The sequence below is a fragment of the Doryrhamphus excisus genome, linkage group LG16 (assembly GCF_037039965.1).
Source record: "Doryrhamphus excisus strain RoL-2023G ecotype Guam linkage group LG16, RoL_Dexc_Guam_v1.1, whole genome shotgun sequence".
Lineage (NCBI taxonomy): Eukaryota > Metazoa > Chordata > Actinopteri > Syngnathiformes > Syngnathidae > Doryrhamphus > Doryrhamphus excisus.
Genome location: NC_136372.1, coordinates 16,462,859 through 16,484,700, shown reverse-complemented (window position 1 = coordinate 16,484,700; position 21,842 = coordinate 16,462,859). Strand labels below are relative to the sequence as shown.

General features: G+C 40.7%; 3 protein-coding genes across 5 annotated transcripts in view; 1 reads left to right on the top strand and 2 right to left on the bottom strand.

Annotated features, from left to right (window-relative positions):
- Positions 1-3,587, bottom strand: part of clec16a (C-type lectin domain containing 16A) — a 34,336-nt gene extending 30,749 nt beyond the window's left edge. The window contains exons 1-4 of one of the 3 annotated variants that reach the window (XM_078797003.1): positions 3,289-3,587; positions 1,629-1,757; positions 1,285-1,418; positions 388-536 (exon numbers count right to left, since the gene is read on the bottom strand). In XM_078797003.1, the coding sequence (XP_078653129.1) occupies positions 388-536; positions 1,285-1,418; positions 1,629-1,757; positions 3,289-3,359 (483 nt within the window). In that variant the 5' untranslated portion in view covers positions 3,360-3,587. Of the gene's footprint in view, positions 1-387; positions 537-1,284; positions 1,419-1,628; positions 1,758-2,089; positions 2,401-3,288 lie in introns of those variants that run through there. The other 2 variants (XM_078797002.1, XM_078797004.1) reach the window with 2 other exon arrangements.
- Positions 2,523-5,664, top strand: dexi (Dexi homolog (mouse)). The gene is made up of 2 exons (XM_058048366.2): positions 2,523-3,373; positions 5,013-5,664. The coding sequence occupies exon 1, from the start codon at positions 3,028-3,030 to the stop codon at positions 3,295-3,297; it is 270 nt and encodes an 89-aa protein (XP_057904349.1). The 5' UTR covers positions 2,523-3,027; the 3' UTR covers positions 3,298-3,373; positions 5,013-5,664.
- Positions 5,454-19,901, bottom strand: ciita (class II, major histocompatibility complex, transactivator). Its single transcript, XM_078797005.1, has 19 exons — positions 19,865-19,901; positions 19,185-19,247; positions 18,106-18,153; positions 17,465-17,527; positions 16,637-16,738; positions 16,137-16,298; positions 15,048-15,098; positions 14,892-14,945; positions 14,599-14,825; positions 10,932-12,169; positions 9,266-9,742; positions 9,018-9,197; positions 8,869-8,940; positions 8,713-8,793; positions 8,339-8,422; positions 7,562-7,645; positions 7,402-7,485; positions 7,229-7,312; positions 5,454-6,324 (listed from the first exon to the last, which is right to left on the bottom strand). Exons 2-19 carry the CDS (start codon positions 19,237-19,239, stop codon positions 6,249-6,251), a joined length of 3,222 nt encoding a protein of 1,073 aa, XP_078653131.1. The 5' UTR covers positions 19,240-19,247; positions 19,865-19,901; the 3' UTR covers positions 5,454-6,248.
- Between the last annotated feature and the right edge of the window lie 1,941 nt (positions 19,902-21,842).

Below are 21,842 nucleotides of genomic sequence, written 5' to 3'. Positions count from 1 at the left end.
TCGGGGCGAGAGGCCGGGGTACACCCTGGACCGGTGGCCAGCCAATCACAGGGCACGTATAGACAAACAACCATTCACACTCACATTCATACCTATGGACAATTTGGAGTCGCTAATTAACCTAGCATGCACGGGGAGAACATGCAAACTCCACACAGAGATGGCCGAGGGTGGAATTGAACCCTGGTCTCCGAGCTGTGAGGTCTGCGCGCTAACCACTCGACCACCGTGCCGCCCCCGTCCCTTATTACTATTATTTATCACAATTAAAATAGTACATAATAGTATGTCTCAGACGTGCAGACTTCTCTAAGGCATCGCAGGTTTAAGCCGTTTTTGCGGATAAACGAGGAACGCCGCAAGATAAGCCGCGCCGCGTCGCCTCACCTCGTTGTAGAAGAAATGCACGGTGTGATTGTTGAGCTTGAGTGACAGCGTCTTGAGGAAGGAGATGTAGTAGGCCATGATCTCCTCATCGGAAAAGTCAAACTTGTGGACGATGATGGAGTTCACGTGGTTGTTTGATAAGAGGTAATCTGCAGAGAGGAGGGTTAAATGTGACCAAAGTGATGGATTCTTTATTTATAAATCTGATATTTTCATCGTTAGAGCATAGAAACCCTGTTTACAACCTCCAAAATACATTTTTATAGACATTATTAGAGACCTCTACACATGAAATAGCACCCCTACAGTCACCTTTACCCTCATATTACCCAATATAGTCGACATAGTTATTCATCAGTTATTAGGGATTCAGAGTTGAGTTTTAGCTAGGTGTGGGTTGTGTTGAGAGATCATTCAATAAAAGCCTGTTGTCTGGTGCTTGTGTGTCTCATCCAATATTACTGACACCTGTTGTCCCGGGTAGAATACTACATATCATCTTCGCGTCTTTGAATGTGTCTTCTGAATATATTTTGATGCTTAAAAATGCTTCTTTTAGGAAAAATAAAACAGTAAAATGTGCTTAAAAAGCTTTTTTTTTTTACATATTACAGGTTGTTGTCAATCACAAAACAGCATGTTTTAGTAATGAACATATTTGAACCAGAAGCAACAGAACCAATGTTGTAATAATTGTACAAAAAAGCTGAGCACTTAGGATACTTCAAATTCAGCTACTGCTATCTTGTGAAGTTAATTACAAAAAATTAAAATTAAAAAAAAAACACTCGATATGGAGGTTGCCTACAGCCACAGCTGTCAATGCCAATGTTTTCTACTAATTCAATAAAAAACTAATATATAGTGGATGCATACGTAGTATGTCAAAAGACTTACACAGAGACGTCTCGTGGCTGATGTTCTCAAAGAGTATATTCAGGGTCTGAAGAAGCTGAACACATACATAGCGACCAGACTTCTGTCGCAGGATGTTCAGGAAGAAGGCAAACATGTTCTTCTCCAGGAAGAAGCTGAACACATGACATTGACAAGTTCATCGTCAATATAAAACAGCTTTTGGAGCTTTGTATGTTGGAATAATGTGCTTGTCTGCCAGTGTTATTTGTCCACAACTACAACAATTGTTATGACAAATAACAGTTAACACAAAGAATATTGGAAAACACTCAAAATAACTCCATAATTTCAGATATCAAGGAGCTGCATTGATGTTGACTTACTCAAACACAGAGCTGTCATTCTGGTCCCCCCAGATGAGGATCTCTGTGATGGAGCGGATAGTCTCCACCAGGAGGTTCCGGTTGTGGTCTGTCACTGTGGTGTTTTTGGTCAAGACATGATACATGTACCTAAAGGCGATTTGAAAACAATACATTCAAGTAAAGGCAAACCTTGAGGCCTTTAGCATGGAGGTCAAAGTTCATTTCCAGCACTGTGACAGCTATCAGGGAACTATGTGAGCAAGTCAGCATTGTAAATAATTATACAAATAATCACGTCTACGGTGGCAAAAAAGAATACAATCAACTAAAGACTTCTATGTGACTTCTAAGTGACAGTTTCTTTTTTTAGATGACGATAAATCAGTAAATAATATCTATCGCTGGTATGTCAGAAGCGTATTATTACAGTTATCGTGTTAGCTAACGTTAGCATGTATATTTTCATGCTAGCTACTCACTTTAAATGGTCCAAGGAATGGATATTTTTCGATTTCCCCTGTCCCCCAACCCAGCTCCTTGACCTGCCAAACATGGCTGCGGTTGCAAGAGCGCTGACGCTTTGGCAGGTCTTTTATTTCGCTGATGTTAGTAGCGTCTGCATCTGTCCATTACACCCACTTTCGGTGGGGTAGCTACTTTAGCACGCAGACGGCTATAGGCTGCGACGAGATGGAATGAAGAATCGTTACGTAATTGCGGCCGCGCGTGTGTGAGATTTCTGGGAGTTGTAGTTTTTCCACGTGAGCGTGTCTACAAAAGTTAACGTGTAAAAACTACACGACGTCCCCTTGTTGTTGACGTATTTAAGCACGTGACGAAGAACCAACTGCAATACTGATTGACAGCTTACACAACCAATTAGAATACAAGTTGGTGATCAGCGAACCAATCCGCAATCAAAAGCTACGGCGTCACTTGCTGCGGTCCGCAATGTTTTGATACAGTTGCTAAAAATGTTGAGAACATATGTGTGGTGGTTAAAGAACGAAGACGTGTATTTTTTCTCTGGGAAATACTATTCAAGGTTCGAATGGACACAATACACATAGAATTTCTGTATGTACTTTGTTAATTTTTTTTTTTTTACCGATACTCTTTTTTAGCTTTGGTTAGTTGGCATGACTAGAATTCCGCTAATAAGCAATGTGAAGCTAAGGTGATATCAATGTGAAGCTAAGGGTAGCTATAGTGATATCATGATATTGTTTATTGGTAGCTATGATCGTGAAGCTTTTATACGCACACGCGTTTTATTGTCTTTACCCGTCGTAAATGTTCACATATCGTAGTATTTATCACTTTTCCGGTCCGGTCGGGACGGACAAGATGGCTTTGGCGGATCAATGACAACAGAAGTTGTGCACCGCAGCGCCTGAATCGTGGCTTTGTTTCTCTTATGACACACGCAATTCATGCACAGTTAGATTCAGTGGAATCGCTTTTGGACGAGCACCCCTATATGTTTTATCTGGGCCTATTCTTTGTGAACGTTCTCATCCTCTACTATGCCTTCCTCATGGAGTACATAGTCCTGAATGTGGGGATAGTATTTCTGCCAGAGGATATGGATCAGGCCCTGGTGGACCTAGGGGTTCTGTCTGACCCGGCATCCCTCCCTTACGACACGGACACGGACCTGGATGTGTTTGAGGGATACCTGGACTGATGAGACTGGTGCTGATGAAGGTGATGAGGATGCAGAGGTCGGGGGCCTGCTTGGACCTTCATTGGAGAGGCAAAAGGTAATTTTTTTTGCAGTTAAACTGAAATAAAATGCAGAATAATTATGTTTTTAAATATGTTTTTGCATAAAATGATTGGCTTGGTTTCTTATTTATGTCAGAAAACAATTGCTGTTTTATGCAATATCCTTTAAAGTGGACAACTCTTTCCATAAAACTTAGTATACAATTAATACTTTCATTGATCGTGGTTAATTAGTTCCAGACTCACAAAACACAAACAACCATTCACACTCACATTCATACCTATGGACAATTTGGAGTCGCTAATTAACCTAGCATGTGTTTGGAATGTGGGAGAAAACCCACGCATGCACGGGGAGAACATGCAAACTCCACACAGAGATGACCGAGGGTGGGGAAAGACAAAATAAGAAGCCAAAAAAAGTTACCACTTCCACACAAAATATGAGGAGAACTCATTCATTCATTCATTTTCTACCGCTTATCCTCACGAGGGTCGCGGGGGGTGCTGGAGCCTATCCCTGCTGTCTTCTTCGGGCGAGAGGCAGGGTACACCCTGGACTGGTGGCCAGCCAATCACAGGGCACATATAGACAAACAACCATTCACACTCACATTCATACCTATGGACAATTTGGAGTCGCTAATTAACCTAGCATGTTTTTGGAATGTGGGAGAAAACCCACACATGCACGGGGAGAACATGCAAACTCCACACAGAGATGACCGAGGGTGGGGAAAGACAAAATAAGAAGCCAAAAAAAGTTACCACTTCCACACAAAATATGAGGAGAACTCATTTTCTACATTTTCTACCGCTTATCCTCACGAGGGTCGCGGGTGCTGGAGCCTATCCCAGCTGTCTTCTTTGCGCGAGAGGCGGGGTACACCCTGGACTGGTGGCCAGCCAATCACAGGGCACATATAGACAAACAACCATTCACACTCACATTCATACCTATGGACAATTTGGAGTCGCTAATTAACCTAGCATGTTTTTGGAATGTGGGAGGAAACCGGAGTACCCGGAGAAAACCAAACGCATGCACGGGAAGAACATGCAAACTCCACACAGAGATGGCCAAGGGTGGGGAAAGACAAAATAAGAAGCCAAAAACTTACCACTTCCACACAAAATAGGAGGAGAACTCATTCATTCATTTTCTACCGCTTATCCTCACGAGAGTCGCGGGGTGCTGGAGCCTATCCCAGCTGTCTTCTTTGCGCGAGAGGCGGGGTACACCCTGGACTGGTGGCCAGCCAATCACAGGGCACATATAGACAAACAACCATTCACACTCACATTCATACCTATGGACAATTTGGAGTCGCTAATTAACCTAGCATGTTTTTGGAATGTGGGAGGAAACCGGAGTACCCGGAGAAAACCAAACGCATGCACGGGAAGAACATGCAAACTCCACACAGAGATGGCTGAGGGTGGAATTGAACTCGGGTCTTCTAGCTGTGAGGCCTGCACGTTAACGTTTATGAGCTTCCAAATTGACTTTTTAACATTAGAGCCCTCTAGACATGAAATAGCATCCCTATAGTCACCTTTACACTCCTATGACCAAACTCCACACAGAGATGGCCACTCGTCCACCGTACCGCGCACATCAATTATATATTACATGTAATTATTATCACTAACTTTTGTCTTTTTACATGACAGGTTGTCTCGGTTGAAAATAAACCAAAGAGAACCTGTTGGGCTTCCGTCCCTTGAAGAAGACTCATTCTACCAGCACCGGACGCTGCACCGCTGCTTTATGTCCGTCACCCGAGCCGCACTGTGGATTAAAAGCGATTAATCCGGGAGAAGAGAAGCATGTCCATTGCACCATCGGAGCCTAAAAAGCTGTTGAACAGCATCTACAGCACAGCATGCCAATTCATTAGTTCACGCTTTTAAATTGCTCACGATGGAACTTGATTGAACTGGAATGTGTTGCCGGCGCTCACGCTTGGGTGAGAGGTGTGTTACAGTAAATACCTTGTGAGTTTATTCACTTCATAAAGTCAGACATTTTTGCACCATGTTAAAGTCTGCAGTGTAGCTAACATAAGCTATTATTTTGAAAATAGTTTTACACACAGGAAATAAATATGAAGCTGAAAGGAGGTACTTGAGTTATGCATACTTTTTAGTATTTTACACATGGAAGAGACTTGAAAAGGACTCGTGTTGGCTGTACGTTGAGATGTTTTTGGTTTTATGAATTCATACTTTTGAAGCAATAATGAACTGGATTGAACAAACTGGCTAATAAACAGTTCTGCTTTGCGGGTGAGTGAAATAAAAGCATCTTTCAATGAGACAAAACTTTGTTTTGTAGCTGCAGTATCAAAGAAAAAAGTGTGTGGGACAATGGAATGTGTGGAAAACAAAACAGCAGCCTCGACTTAACTTGCCAGTTCCTTGAAACCACGTGTTTTTCATGTGGGTGTCATGTTACATTGTGTCCACCAGGGTGTGCTACTGTACCTTCAAAGCGGCATCATAGGGTGTTGCACCGAAGAGTAACAGTTAACGTGGGCATAATTTTCATAGGAGCCGCTAAGGAGAAGAGAAACCCGTTGCGGAGGAAGTCACAGGTTTTTAATAGAAAAAAAAACAGATGAGATTAGTGAAGTGACATAAATATATTGACAATATACAAAACTGACACACATAAAACAATACTGTAATACAGTATTGCAGTATTGTAGTGCTTTCAAGTCATTCCTTTGTTATTTCTTGAGTGTCAAACAAGAATAGTGCAAATGTATCTGTACCCAATACTGTACTACTCATACTCATGATGTACTTACTGTATGTGGCCTGCACATACTGTATATATATATATATATTATGAGAAATGTAAGCATGCATAGAGGGTGGTGCATGGACCTGAGCTTCTATAGCGCTTTAATGCCAAAGTATCCTGGAGTCCTGCTGCTTTAGTCTCTCAAATACTCCGTATGGAATGCACTGGTTCCACATCCTAGGATGGGAGGAAGAAAAAAGCAGCAAGATGAGGAAAACGATTGGAAGTTTCAGCAAAATATTCTCGAAAAATATGATGAAAACTTTGGAAGATGAATCAGACATGGCCCCCTCGACCTCCTCCGTCATTTAAGACCTTCAATTAATATATCAGTGAACAAATTACAAATAAATACAAAAAAGGTGAATAATAATAGTAATTGATAATAAATACAACAATTTAAATAGCCATACAGTTTGTACACAATAAGCTACCTTTACTGTATACTATGCAATAACTGTATACAAAAACTAAATAAAATACCTACATACAAAATATATTATGTAGAAAAATGATGGGAGGGGGCATTTCTTATTATTTTTAAGTCATATAAATTGGGCATTGCTTTACCAATTCATTCATTTTCTATGCCGCTTCTCAACATTTTAATTTAATATATAATATTTTTAAATTAAAACAGCTTGAACATAATTATAATAATTTATATTAAATTCTATGTGACTAAAATTATATATTTTTTCCATTTACCAATACCATTGAATAATACTACAAAAATGAGAATATTTTATATTCTTTTTTCTCTTAATATTTTGACTTTTTTCTTTAAAAATCACAGCTTTATTTGTTGTTTCTGTTGCTAAAATAAAAAAAATCCACATAATGTTACATTTTTCTTATAAAACTGCAACTTTTTTCTATTTATGTATTTAGAATATATAAAAAAAACGGGCCAGTCGCACTGATTTGCCCGTCTTTTTATGCATTTACTGTAAAGCCATCACAGAATGTGGTAGCAATTAGCAGAGCATTAATGCAGTAAAAACCTTAATTTTTAGCTTCAGCCGCTAGACAGTACACTCAAAATGGCCGCATCCCTCCGAAACGTGACGTTTTCCCTCACCTTAAAGTCTTCATTTGTTTACAGCTCCTCAGGCTAGCCGCCAAGCGCTCTGCGCCGACATCTGACAGCTTGTTGTACGTCACGCTGTCAGCAAAACATCATTGACATTTCTCACCTGATGAGTCAATATGACTTATGAAAATATATATATTTTTTTATGTCATAAATCTTACTCTAGGTCCGTCAACAAAGTCATGTGAGGTAGGACGAGAGATAAGCTGTAGGCTCCTCTGTCGGAAATCACATTGCTATACAGGCTGCAGAGATAAAGGCAAAGAAAGGGAATTATGATGACATAATGTGTTTATGTTATGTGTGTGTGTAATTCCATACATTAAACAATGCAGTTTAGGTAGATCCTTTAGTGTGGTCACCAGTTTCCTCACCCCCTTGTCTCCTATATCATTCTGCGACAGACTAAAACCACAAAAGCACAAAAACACAGTGAAATGTTTTTAGTCCCGGTAGTTGATTAGCATCATGAATTCATTCCAGCAAGTTCGACTCTAACCAAAACGTATGCTAACCAAATAATTTTTTTCCAAAGGAAATTGTGAATCCAATGAATGTGTTCCGGTACAGTAGTCCCTCGTTTGTAGGTTAAAACACTATTAGAGCCCTTTAGACATTAAATAACACCCCTATAGTCACCTCTACATTCAGATCATTCATTGTTTACATCGCATTGTGCAACTCTTATGCTGCAGGGACTCGAGACGGCCGCAAGCTAGCAAGCTAACCATCCATCCATTTTCCTCCGCTTATCCGGGTCCGGGTCGCGAGGGCAGCGTCTTAGTAGGGAAGCCCAGACTTCCCGATCCCCGGCCACCAAGGCGTTCCCAAGCCAGCTGTGAGACATAATCCCTCCAGCGTGTCCTAGGTCTGCCCCGGGGGCCTTTTCCCGGCTGGGCATGCCCGGAACACCTCACCAGGGAGGCGTCCGGGAGGCATCCGGACGAGATGCCCGAGCCACCTCAACTGCAAGCTAACCAGTTAGCCTCAAATTTCATTCTTCTAAACTGAATATGAACACAATATCATGTCATACATGCCGTGGCTGACTTCACGGCGCGGTTAGCTAATGTCATGTAAGCGTTGAGGTTTACTCACTTGAGTATCTCGAGAAACGAGAGGGAGGCCAACGTATCAGCCAGCTGCTCAGCTCCTTGGTCTCCAATCTTGTTGCCCTCCAAACTGAAAGAGAGCGGCATCAACGAAGTCAAAACCAGATGTGAAAGGGACAGCATGGATTGACAAAGTTGTATGACCTCATCATCAGCGGTGTAGTGTATCAACGGTAACTTACCCCCCCCCAAATTTGTTCCATGAGTGGGGTACCAGTGAGGAGAAACGTAGTTCCGGTGAGTTGGTGCGGTGACTGAAGTAAAGAGGAACGCGGAACTCCGCTTACAGACCAAAGTAGGGGGGTAAGTTACCGTTGATACACTACACCGCTCATACAACAAGTTGAAGCTGAGTATTACTCGAGGTGCTGGAGATCACGTAAATCCGGTAGAAACTCCCAAAGCTTGGGGACCGCTAGGGGCCAAAGTTCTGGACCAAGACTGGAAAAAATAGGAAGATACCGGTTCACTGTTTAGTTGGTAGTTTTCAGGTCCGCAGTTGCCAAAAAGACTCACTCAAACTCTAGTTTCCGTAGTCCCTTGATGGCTGGAACTCCCTGGTCCAGAATGGGGTCAGGGTCTTTGAGACTAAAAAGGTAAGAGAATTGTGAATTCCCGGTTCAGGTTCCAGGATGTACGGAATGGATCCATGTGTGTTCAGTCACCAGTCCGAGAGCGTCCTGTGTGTGTGGATGTTCACAAGTTTTGCCAAGTGGTCTATTTGGCACACTTGCATGACTTTCAGTGGGTGGATCTGGAATTTGGTCACCATGTCTTTTAGGAGCCCCCTTTCGCCGTTCCGCTCTAACTGCTCCCACAAGGCGATGACATCGGCGATGCAGGCCCTAAACAAAAACACACAAGTTTGGATGACTTGGGAATACCAGGAAGAAAGGATCGGACCAACCAATACCTGTATGTGCTGCAGATGCTAAGACTCACTAGGGACCTGAGTCCTGAGATCCGTATCCCAGTGTCCTGCAGATCTAAAGAAAAAGGTCCGGCCTTTTCAAGAATCTTCTGCACAACAAAGACGTCCGGTGGGCTGAGTGGAACGCTGTGAAATGTGAGCTCCTCAGGTTTTTCTACCAATTGTTCACTACTCCTGTTTCCATGTATGAATCCAGACTCAAAAAGATAGTGGCACGACTCCAGGGCCTGTCCTGGGGCCAGGGCGGCAAGAGAAAGCCTCTTGAGATGGTTGGTGACAAAATCCCGCTTTTTGGGCTGGATGTCCAGATGAAGCCGGTGATGCTGCGTTCTGTGAAGGAACATGATGCCGACCACGAATCGTTGAGTTAGCTCTTGAGCTTCTATTTGGAGACGCCGACGTCCCTTCGGACTCGTCTGGAAGGGGAGGTTCCGGATGAAGTGTTTGAATTCGAAATTTCTGTAGAAAAGAGAAACGCCGGTTCACTCAGAGAAGATAAACCGAGGAGGAAACTGAGATACATGGACTCGTCATGGACTCAGTTGGAAAAGGTTGGATTGCAACTCCGGGGCTGGGAGTGAGTTCAAGTATCTTGAGGTCTTAGGTGATGGAAGGTGGTCACCTATGGTCATGATTGAAATAACGGGACTACAGTATATGTCTTACAGCTGATCTGGGAACGCCTTACTGTCCCCCCGGTATCCAGGAGAAATATGATCTCAGGGAAGAACTAAATTTGAAACACTTCTATGCTAGGACTACGTTAAAAAGCCATAGCATTTCAGTATGTGGAATCAAACTATGGGATGGATTGAGTAAGGACCTCAAACAATGCACAACGATGAGCCAATTGAAGAAACAATACAAGCAGTTGATGTTTGCTAAATACAAGGATGAAGAGTCTTGAACCAGTCATGATGTGCTATATATATCACTATATTGACACATACTATGGTACCCATGATGTCATTGTATGGTCATATCACCTTGTACTTCGGGACGTGACAAAAAATAAAAATAAATAAAAATTAATTTAAAAAAAAAATCGAAATTAAATAAAACTAAAATAAATCAAAATTATATTAAGAAAGCAGGAAGTGAAGCAGTTGATGTTTGCTAAATACAAGGATGAAGAGTCTTGAACTATATCACTATATTGACACATACTATGGTACCCATTATGTCATTGGATGCTCATATCACCTCGTACTTCGGTACCAAAAATAAATAAATAAATAAATAAAATTAAGTAAAAAGAAATTTATTTAAAAATAAATTTAAATTATATTAGGAAAGCAGGATGTGAACAAAAAACAAATAAAAAATAACAAATAAAATTAAGTAAAAAATATTAACTAAATAAAATTAAAATAAATTAAAATTATATTAGGAAAGCAGGAAGTGAACAAATGTAACAGTTACTGATTGTAAAAGTACCAGATGCAGGGGTAGGATTTAATAAGCTTTGCTTCTTCCTACTATGAACTGATTATGGGATGGCACTCAATTGTAATCTGATGCATGTTCAAATGAAATTAAACCATTATCATTACCGGTAGAACTGGAATAGGGACCCAGAACCAAGACCTTGCCCCCAGCACCCAGACCTGGATAAGTGTAAGAAAATGGATGGATAAAGAAGTCTTACCTTGAAAGCGACATATGGACTCCTGCTAGGTAACACTGCAGGAAAGGGTTGGCCCAAAACAAGATGTCGTCGTTCGAATCCTTGTTTTCCGTGTCCACACATTCAGGATTTTTCCTTTGTTTTGCATCTTCTCCTTCGTCTCCTCTTCCCGTTTCATGACTTGAGTGGGCTGGTCTTGTTGTCACTTGGTAAGCAAGAAAAAGTCCCCACTTGAGTCCAAAAGTCTTTAGTTGTGAACGGAAATTGACTTCTGTCGGGAGGATTGAAGAGCTGGCCTTGACTCCTTGGTAGGCCAAAAAACTCAACTCCGAAAGCATCTCTCGTTCCTCCAGTCCAACACTTTTCCGCTTCACTGGTTTTTTGCACTGTTTTTTCTTCATTGTTCTTTTTCTTTTTCTCACCTCTGCTCCGTTTAGGACTTGAACCGGGTCTTCGTCTGACGATTGACTTTGATCGTTGGCCTGGGTACGCGAACCCCAGTTGTCGCTTTGCACTTTGATACAAAGCACTTGATGGCAGAGCTCAGTTAAAGTTCTCGGAAGGTCCTCAGAACCGTTGGAGTGTTCCAAAACCAAACACACCAGTCGACAGAGTCCGGGATTCCAACAAAGTTCACGTAGGTACCTATTTTCTTCTAAGCACTTGCTAGCATATTTTCGAACATTTGGTGTAGAAAAATACTTGAGGAAATAATCCTGGATGTAATTTACGGTGAAGCCGCTAATCTCCAAAAGACTGTCCAATCGCTGCACGACTTGGGAGGCGGTGCCTCGTGGTCTGGCACAGAGCAGAAGGGTGCATCCTTTGAGAGCGGTCCTTTGCAGGATCACGGAGTACAGTTGGCTCACCGTGCAGGACACGCCTTTACTTTCTTTCTCCAACACAGCATAGTCCTTTTCCGGGCCTTGAAAAAGAATATCGTAATCCCGAAGTTCATCGAATCCATCAAAAATGATAAGTACGCGTTTAGGGGATGCAAGGATTTGAGTGTACACTTCCTTAGCCTCGATGCCGGAAGGCACAAAGGAGAAGAGGTTGAGAAGAAGCGTTTGAAGACTGTAGGACGGCTCCGTTAAAGTGGCAGCTTTGCCGTTTAGTAAAAATAGAAAGTCAAATTGCGGTAAGCGGTCCCTCGACCAATCGTGGCATAGCTTTCTGATCAGGGTGGTTTTGCCCATGCCTGCATTGCCGAGCAACAGAATGTATCGTTTGGGTTCTCCATTGGAGTTCTCAAATATCTATTAAGAAGACACAAAAAATATTGCACTTGAAGTATTCTGCGTCATCATGATTACTTACGTAGTGTCCTGCCAGCTGTACTTGCCACTCACAAAAAAAAAATGACCATGCCCCCCCCCCCCCCCCCGACACCCCTTCTCGAGTGCTTAAGGCAGTGTTTGTCAACCTTTTTTGAGCCACGGCACGTTTTTTTTACGTTGGAAAAATTTTGCGGCACACCAATAACCAACATTACAGTAAAGTCTGGTTATATCGATATCAGTTAAAACGAATTACTACTTATTACGATACTATTTTCATTCCCCGGCAAATTTCTAGTCTTTTATGATATAATTAGCTCGGTTAGTACGATACACGGTTATTATGATAATCCGGTTACTACGATGCCCTTTTCATCTCCCGCCAGCCAATTTGGTCTGCTTATATTGATACAAAAGCAGCTTAAATCTTTGCTTAAGGATTTCAATACCAAAAAAAGAACACGGCGAACGGCTGCTTCCAGTCAACTTTATTTTTCACACTTCCACCACCAGAGTGCAGCACACACAGCGCCAAACACCCGTCCCTCGCGCCTACCCCTCCGGGTGGCAACACCTTCCCTATCGATAGTTCCGGGGTGAATTATGTCCCGGTAACCGGTAATCATACAGCGTAAGTTTATTTTTATTTACTGTAGTACAAAATGTATTGTAGTACAAAAGCATGCTAGATACGCAATCCATGAACTCAAGGAGAAAATTACATGCCATATCAAAGATCCGCCCACTTTTAATCCTTTTGATCCGCATACTAATTTAACCAACAATGTTACAAAATGTCAACACTACCTCTCACGTGCATCGCTAAGTCTATTAGAGGAACGAGGCACTCAGCTACGTGTTGCCACTTTGTGTCTTTTTCACCAATGACACGCGACAATGACATAATATTTGTAGAAAATTATTAATACATGTTAATTAAAAAAAGTGATACAGTAAACCTCGGATATATCGGATTCAATTGTTCCCACTGGTTTTGTCCGATATAAGCGAAATCTGTTATATGCGTATACCGGAAAATGTCCGTTTTACGCATATATCGTAAACTATGTTTCCAATGTACCTGGACTGGGCAATGAAAAGAAAAATTGTTAATTAAGCTAGGCCCTGTTACGTTATTTCCAATAGTGAGGTTAAGATCTCATTCACTGCTGTGCTAGTATTATTGACGTCACTCACTTTTATATTTGTCCTAAATCTGGAGCCAGGAGAAAGAAACGATGCGGCCATCCGATATATGCGAGGGAAATTGGAACGGGACTGGAGATTTTGTCCGAAATAGGCGAAATCCGTTATAAAAAATCCGATATATGCAATGAATTTTTATTGGAAATGCATTGGTTCTTTTTTATCTGTCCGTTGTGAGCGAATTTCCGATATATCCGAGGTTATCCTCACGGCACACCTGATGATTTCTTACAGCACACTTGTGTGCCGCGGCACAGTTGTTGAAAATCACTGGCTTAAGGGATGTCAAGACCGACTGAAGCTATCCTCCTCAACTATAAAAGGCCCCCCGAAAGACTTCGGCCCCCTCCAAAACAGCAATCGTCCCTCAGCCAACAGCCTTGGCATCATAATACATAAGACATAAGACAGTGATTTTAAACTCAATAAACAAATTAATGCAGTTATAAAATCTTCAGCTTTTATCTAAAATTAAATCTTTTTTTATTTTTGCAACACTTTGAGCAAGTCATGCATTTATTTCATCACGTCTGGACTACTGTAATGCACTTTAGTCTTGAATTAGCCAAAAGTCTCTCTCCCGCTTACAGTTAGTCCAGAACTCTGCAGCACAACAGGAACCAAAAAGGGGGAGCACATCACCCCAATTGGTTGCCTGTTCGCTTTAGTATTGATTTTAAGATTTTATTGTTTGTTTTTAAAAAGGCGTTGAATGGCCTGGCTGGCCCCCCAAATACATCTCGGACCTCATCCAAATTGACTCTCCAGCGCGGTCACTGAGGTCCGAGGGACAGCTCCAACTTGTGGTGCCCAAGACGAGACTTAAAGACCAGGGGAGACCGAGCCTTTTCTGTGGTTGGCTCCAAACTATGGAACTAAAAAAGGCCCCCAACATCGAAAGCTTTTATTCTCACTTTTATTCTCTGGCTTTTAACTCGGAGTGAGTCGTATGGTCCTGTGTCTTTTAGTTCTTTGTTTTTATTGTAATTGGTTTTATTTTTTATACTTTTATTGCGTTGTTTCTTGTTTTTAATATTTTAATATCTATTTTACTATTTTACTTCTTAAATCTTAGATCTTTTAGTTTTGGATTATTACTTTTTAATTTTACTAGTCTGTGTAACACTTTGGAAACTCTGTTTATAAAATGTGCTATATAAATAAAGTGGATTGGATTGTCCTTTAAAGCCGTCAAAAGTTACCTGGTTCAATTTCAGCACTCGGTTTTGCCGATCAATATCTCCCATGGCATCCATTTGTTTGCTAATGCACGTGCTGCTTTTGTTTTTCCTTTTCTGTGAGTGGAAGATCTCCCGTCGGATCAGTTGAGCGTCCACGTAATGAGACGTCAAACTTAGCCCCGGCTCCATCTCCTCACAGGTTTGATTCACGAGGGCTTTGGCGGACTCAATGTACTTCTTTACGCTCTCTGAGGATGACACGGAAACGCTGATCGGTCTTTGTTTTCCTCGTGTTTCCGATCATTTTAACTCACGTGGAATGTTTATCACGGTGGGAGACTGTTCAACTCTGTTATTAGGAGCCATCTCTGAAATGTAAGCATAGTGTTTATTATAAGATGTGGATAAAATTGATTCAGTTAGAGTACGTTTTGGTTTTAGTTAACAATGGCGACAGTAATTTTACCCACCTTGGGAGACGGGTGGCTGCTTCAGTTGACATGGCGGTTGTGAAGGAGGCACTGCAGCCGCAGGGGATCATAAGATTCATAAGAACATAGGCAAAAACATAAGAAAACGCGGCTTAGCAGTGAGGTCAGATATTGCTAATCACATAAAAATAAAAAATATGCGATAGAAATTCCCTTTTCAAGCCAAGCCATAGAACTGTGGTTGAACTACAAAGTTTATGTCGGCACATTCTAAAAATATACATAATTGAACAAGAAAAATCTGCAGTAATTTTAGATTTTTTTTTTTTTTTTAATTTTAGAAAAATATATATATATTAAAAGAAAAAGTTGCAATTCATGAGAATAACATAGCAATTTTATGGGGAAAAATAACATTGAGAATGTGAGTGTGGATGGTTGTTTGCCTATATGTGCCCTGTGATTGGTTGGCCACCAGTCCAGGGTGTACCCCGCCTCTCGCCCGAAGACAGCTGGGATAGGCTCCAGCACCCCTGCAACCCTCATGAGGATAAGCGGTAGAAAATGAATGAATGAATATTCTAAATGTGTTTTTTTAACATTATTAGAGCTATTAGAGCTTATGACATTACACAACTCTTTTGCTGGAGACCCGAGTTCAATTCCACCCTCGGCCATCTCTGTGTGGAGTTTGCATGTTCTCCCCGTGCATGCGTGGGTTTTCTTCCGGTACTCCGGTTTCCTCCCACATTCCAAAAACATGCTAGGTTAATTGGCGACTCCAAATTGTCCATAGGTATGAATTTGAGTGTGAATGGTTGTTTGTCTATATGTGCCCTGTGATTGGCTGGCCACCAGTCCAGGGTGGTCACCCAAAAACAGCTGGGATAGGCTCCAGCACACCCCCGTGACCCTCGTGAGGAAAAGCGGTAGAAAATGAATGAATGAATGAAAATAACGTTGAATAAAGTTGAATTATTTGAACAAGTTGTCATTGTTGCAAAGTTATGTTGGAGAAAAAGTACTAATTAAAGTATTATGATATTATTTATGAAAAATGTTTAAATATTTAAAAAAATAACGAAAAAAAAACCATAAAAAATTGGAAAAAAAGACTCACAAACTCACCTAATATGTATGTGGGAGCAGCAGAGTGGATAAGCTGATAAGCTGTAGTGTTTGGGAATGTGACACATGCGAGCGAGGGATTGAGAGGAAAGATATTCCTTTGAGGTGTGGAAAGAAGTCCTGGGTCTCCCTGACTCCTCTCCACCAATCCCGTGTCAGCGCCTGGAAAAGTCACATGTACATCTTACATCTGTACATCTGAACGCTGGGTCGTGACATAAGAGTCTCTAAAAGTGTCCATCGTGTCAGAAACAGTGGGGTCTGAAAACTGGCTAAATATCAGTGGAAACGCTGTTCCCTCTTGGTACATCTTCTTATTCCCTGGCAGAATAAGAAGACGTAGCACATCCATTATGTGTGCTGCTTTTGATCGTGAAATTGGTGTGAAAATAGAAATATTGAATATGGATAATAACAATATCAAGTTGTTAGAACTTGTTAAAAACAGGCATGTCTTTTCCAGACCAGCGGACTTGTTTGTTTAAAGAAGTCGGTGTTACCTCTCTGTCTTTTTTGGCCATTTTTTCTTGCGCTGGGTTTGATTTTTTCTCCCTCATGGTTGCCGTCAGGCTTGGGTAGCTCAGCTGGTATAGGAGTGCCACCTGTACGTAGAAAACAGGAATATTATATTTCAACATTTTCTATACAAAGTACAACAATGAGTCTCGCACACAATAAAAGTAAAATAAAGTAAAATTATTCCAACAATATGCATGCTAGGTAAATGGGTACTCCAAATAGTCCATAGGTATGAATGTGAGTGTGAATGGTTGTTAATGAGTTCTCCTCCTATTTTGTGTGGAAGTGGTAAGTTTTTGGCTTCTTATTTTGTCTTTCCCCACCCTCGGCCATCTCTGTGTGGAGTTTGCATGTTCTCCCCGTGCATGCGTTTGGTTTTCCGGTTTCCTCCCACATTCCAAAAACATGCTAGGTTAATTAGCGACTCCAAATTGTCCATAGGTATGAATGTGAGTGTGAATGGTTGTTTGTCTATATGTGCCCTGTGATTGGCTGGCCACCCGTCCAGGGTGTACCCCGCCTCTCGGCCGAAGAAGACAGCTGGGATAGGCTCCAGCACCCCCTTGAGAAAATGAATGAATGAATGCTCCGCTACACTCTTCCACACTCTGTGTGTATGCTAGCGGCCCAGCCTCCACCCACCAAGACAAAGAGACTGTATGACTGAAAAAAGGGCTCATCCTATTCATGCCGTTGTTCTATGGAACAAACCTGCCAAGGTGCTGAAACCAATGCACAGAGTGAACTCTCATCCTGACTGTTTGGACTGTTTGTTACTTTTTTTTATACAGTAGAGGGAATTTACTTACTGAGGTTGTTGACCTCTTCGTCCAAATTCAGCAGGTGATCATCACCAAAGAGGCTGCCTGTGTCTGGTAGAGCATAAAGCAGGTCAACAGTGTGTTCATGCATCATGTGGCATATTGAGAAAACTAATAATTTATTCATAATAATCTAAAACTCATCAATACTCGACATGACTATGAAACCAGGTATGCTTCAGGTGTTCACTTTACTCGGCCTCTGCCAAGAACTGATGCATTAAAGAGGACTACAATGTATAGAGCAGTAACATACAGTTAACCATAATAAATAAAGCAAGATTCAAAAATAAATTAAGAGAAGCAGTAATGAAATTTTGAGTGTGTAAATTGGAATATTTTTTGTTGTTCTGATTGGTTTCAATAATCTTAAGAGTTGTATTCCATTACATCTCAGAGCATTTTTGTTTAGATTTAGTTCTATTTAATTGTAATGACTGTTTTTATTGTATTATGTTTGAAGTTTGAAATGTAATTTTTTTGGACCCCAGGAAGAATAGTCTTCACCGCAGTGAGGACTAATGGGATCTGGAATAAACAATAAACAACAATGGAATATAGCACCTTTTTCTGCTTGCGTTCATGTTTTAATATTCTACGACGTGTGTGTAGTGTTGGTAGCAACCTACCGACTGTTGTCTCCAGGTATTTGTCGTTCATGTACTCCGACAAATCCTCTGAAATGAGAATCAAGACAAAAGATTCGGAGATGGGGTGGGTCCACGCAGCTGTCAAATGATGATTAATCACACTTTTTGAAGAAAATAGAAGAAAAATATAAAAATAATGGAGGTTCTAATTGGACCTTCAAACTGCATGTATATATTTCCATGAATTATATGCTAGGACTACGGTAAAAAGCCATAGCATTTCAGTATGTGGAATCAAACTATGGAATGGATTGAGTAAGGAACTCAAACAATGCACAACGATGAGCCAATTGAAGAAACAATACAAGCAGTTGATGTTTGCTAAATACAAGGATGAAGAGTCTTGAACCAGTCATGATGTGCTATATATATCACTATATTGACACTTACTATGGTACCCATTATGTCATTGGATGCTCATATCACCCCGTACTTTGGTACGTGACAAAAAAAAAAGAATAAAATTAAGTTAAAAAAATTATTAAATAAAATTAAAATAAATTAAAATTATATTGGGAAAGCAGGAAGTGAACAAAAATAAATTAAAAGTAAAAATAATAAAATTAAGTAAAAATATATTAATTAAATAAAATTAAAATAAATTAAAATTATATTAGGAAAGCAGGAAGTGAACAAATGTAACAGTTACTGATTGTAAAAGTACCAGATGGAGGGGTAGAATTTAATAAGCTTTGCTTCTTCCTACTCCTTTTGGACATGTGGAACTGTGAACTGATTATGGGATGGCACTCAATTGTAATCTGATGCATGTTCAAATGAAATTAAACCATTACCATTACCACTTTAGCCTTAAGAGAAATGAGGGCTTGATATCAAATGATTCATTTTGTCTCAGAGACACAAAAACGGGTCTTGATGAAGAGGTACGTACTTGCCCCCCCCGAGTCAGCTGGGATAGTCTCCAGCTGACTCAGGACCCTCATGAGGATAAGCCGTAAGTAATACAGTCGGATGAATATTTTTATAAAATTGAACCGTGGTTAGATTAGACATTTGACAGTGAATATGTACACAAATAATGTACGCAAAGTAGAAACCTGGTAAATATCCGTAGTCGTCACCGAAAAAGGGATCCCGATCCGTTTCCTGCATCCTGGAACCTATCGAGAGAACATGCAGCTTTAATAGTGTAAAACTAGAAGAGGATTTACTCCAATACTGTACTTTACTCCATTATAACAGTGCCGTTTGCTTCGTAAGTGCTATGATTTTCCAGAGAAGCCTAACATTTGCAATGTTTTTCAAGTGGGACATTACTAAAAAAGGCATACAAACTACTTTGTGGTCACAGTTGGAAGAAGAGCTTTTCGGTTCCAGCATGACTTGGATAACTTTGGTGTTGAAGAACGTGAGACCTAGACCTCAACTCCACTAACAAAAGCACAAAATTACATCTTTTTTTTTTTTTTCTTTTAAGTTTAGCAAGTTTAATGGCTCGGTTGTATCCATATATTGTAGTTTTACATCGTGTATTTAAGCAAATTTCCTTTTTGGCAGCGTCATAATCATTTTTCTTGTCATATACAGAATGAAAAAGGACCAGTGTGACTTACATTAGATATAGCTAAAGATCCAATCATATTAGCTGAATAAATATTTTTAAAGAAGGGTTATAGGTGTGCTGGAACAGTACTACAGTACAATCCACTTGCACTACTTAGATAGATAAGAACCACCACACGCCCCCGATCCCAAGCAGCATCAAAACAAAACTTACCGGGCAGGCTCGGTTCTCCAAACGTACTGTACCGCAATTGCTATTTTTATCTAATGTCTTCCACAAAAAAAAAAAAACAAATTCTCAACTAAGCGTGTCCTGCCTCATGTCCTTGTACGACCTGCTTCTACTCCATGAGGCCGGGGGACAACAATAACACTTTTACTTTCTGTTTTGGTTTAGAAATGAAAGCAGCTCTGCTTTATTTCTGGACAAAAAAAAAAAAAAGAAAGGGAGCAACCATTTCAAAGAAATATCTTTTCAAAAAGAACACAGAATAAAATGAGTGAACCTTGGGACTAGTCTGTGTACAGCTTGGGGAGCCATTAACAGTCATTGCTATAAACATCTGGCAACACATTCGAGTACAACACACTGTGATCATGTCCAAATTCCGAATTCCCCAAGAGGTATCAATGGGGTATGGGATTTTAGCAGGATTGACAGCTTGTTCCTGATAACCTACTTTATGTCATTTTTTCTCTTTTGTCTTGTTTACGTTAGGAAAAGAAAGCAAGGGAGGAGTTTTGGGAGAGACTCCAAATAAATTAACTTGATCTGATGTGTTGGCAGAAACTTCATTTTAAGGTGTGGCGCCTTGGGGGGGGGGGGGGGGGGGGGGGGGGATTTGAGGTGGAAAGTACCTACCGATGCATTTTTAGTCATCCCAACATTTGTGTGACCACCGGTTGAATAAACAGTTTTTTTTTTTCCAACAGAAATTTGCACTGCATGCATGATTAAAATGCAAAAACATTATTCATGTGAATAACTTCCCTGGTGTAAAGCTCCTCAAAGTTCACTCAAGCATTTAATTTTGCTTATTTTGGGTATTCTCCCCAACAAAGCGCTTACCTCTTCACGGGGTCACGGGTGCGATGAAGCCGATCCCAGGTGACTTTGGATGAGAGGTGGGCGTGCAACCTGGTCTTCGGTCAATGGCAGCATACAAAAAGACAGCCGACCATCCACATCTCCAAACCTTACATGCATGCAAACTCCACAAAAGCTGTAGCGATTAATCAGATTAATTGACAGGGACGAGACACTAGCTGTTACTTTTAAAAAAAGAAAAGTACAATGAAAAAAAAAAATATCTGCTAATTTAATTTCTACTACAATCAACTCTACTGCACTCTGTGTGTATTTCCGCGGCCCCGCCTCCGCCCATTACGCTGTTCTATGGAACAAATGTGGCAAAGTGCTGAAACCGATGCACAGAGTGAACCCTCTTCCTGCCTGTTATGAGGAAAACAAACACGCATGCACATGGCTACGCATGAAGGCAGGCTAAATAAGTGATTCATTTTTAGTATTTATTGTGTGAATAATTCATGAACAAGAAACCTTGTCACGTTGTAATCTCGCAAGATCTTGTGACCCCCCCCCCCCCCAAAAAAACCTATTTTGATATTCAATTAATCTACACCTTTCCAAAAGGATGCATGTTAAGATGTTGCAAAGCATTATCTGTTTGGGTTTGGTTCATTTTGACTTGATTCCGTCTAGGCCAGGGGTGGGCAAACTACGGCGTGGGGGCCACATGCGACCCACCAAGCGTTTGAATCCGGGCCTGCTAGTTGCTATCTAAGTATTTCAACTTTTAACATACAAAACTGGCAACCTGACTTGCAAATTGGATGTCATATTTAGTAAAAAAAAAAAAAAAAAACAACAAAAAATGTAAAATTAAATTACATATTTTGATGGGGTCTGGTGTTTAAAGTGCTCCTTTAAACAGCTGATAGTATAACACTTTTATAGATTAAATTTGACAAATAAATCAAGGAAAATTATAAGCATAAAATAGTGTGTGTGTGTGTGTGTGTTAAATATATGTTCTGGCCCCCAGGACAATTTTATTAACTCAATGCGGCCTGCGATTCAAAATATTTGCCCACCCCTGGTCTCGGGCTGAAAGGATAACTCAGTTAATCCATACAACTTTTTGATTAATCCACTAAGAAAATAATCGTAC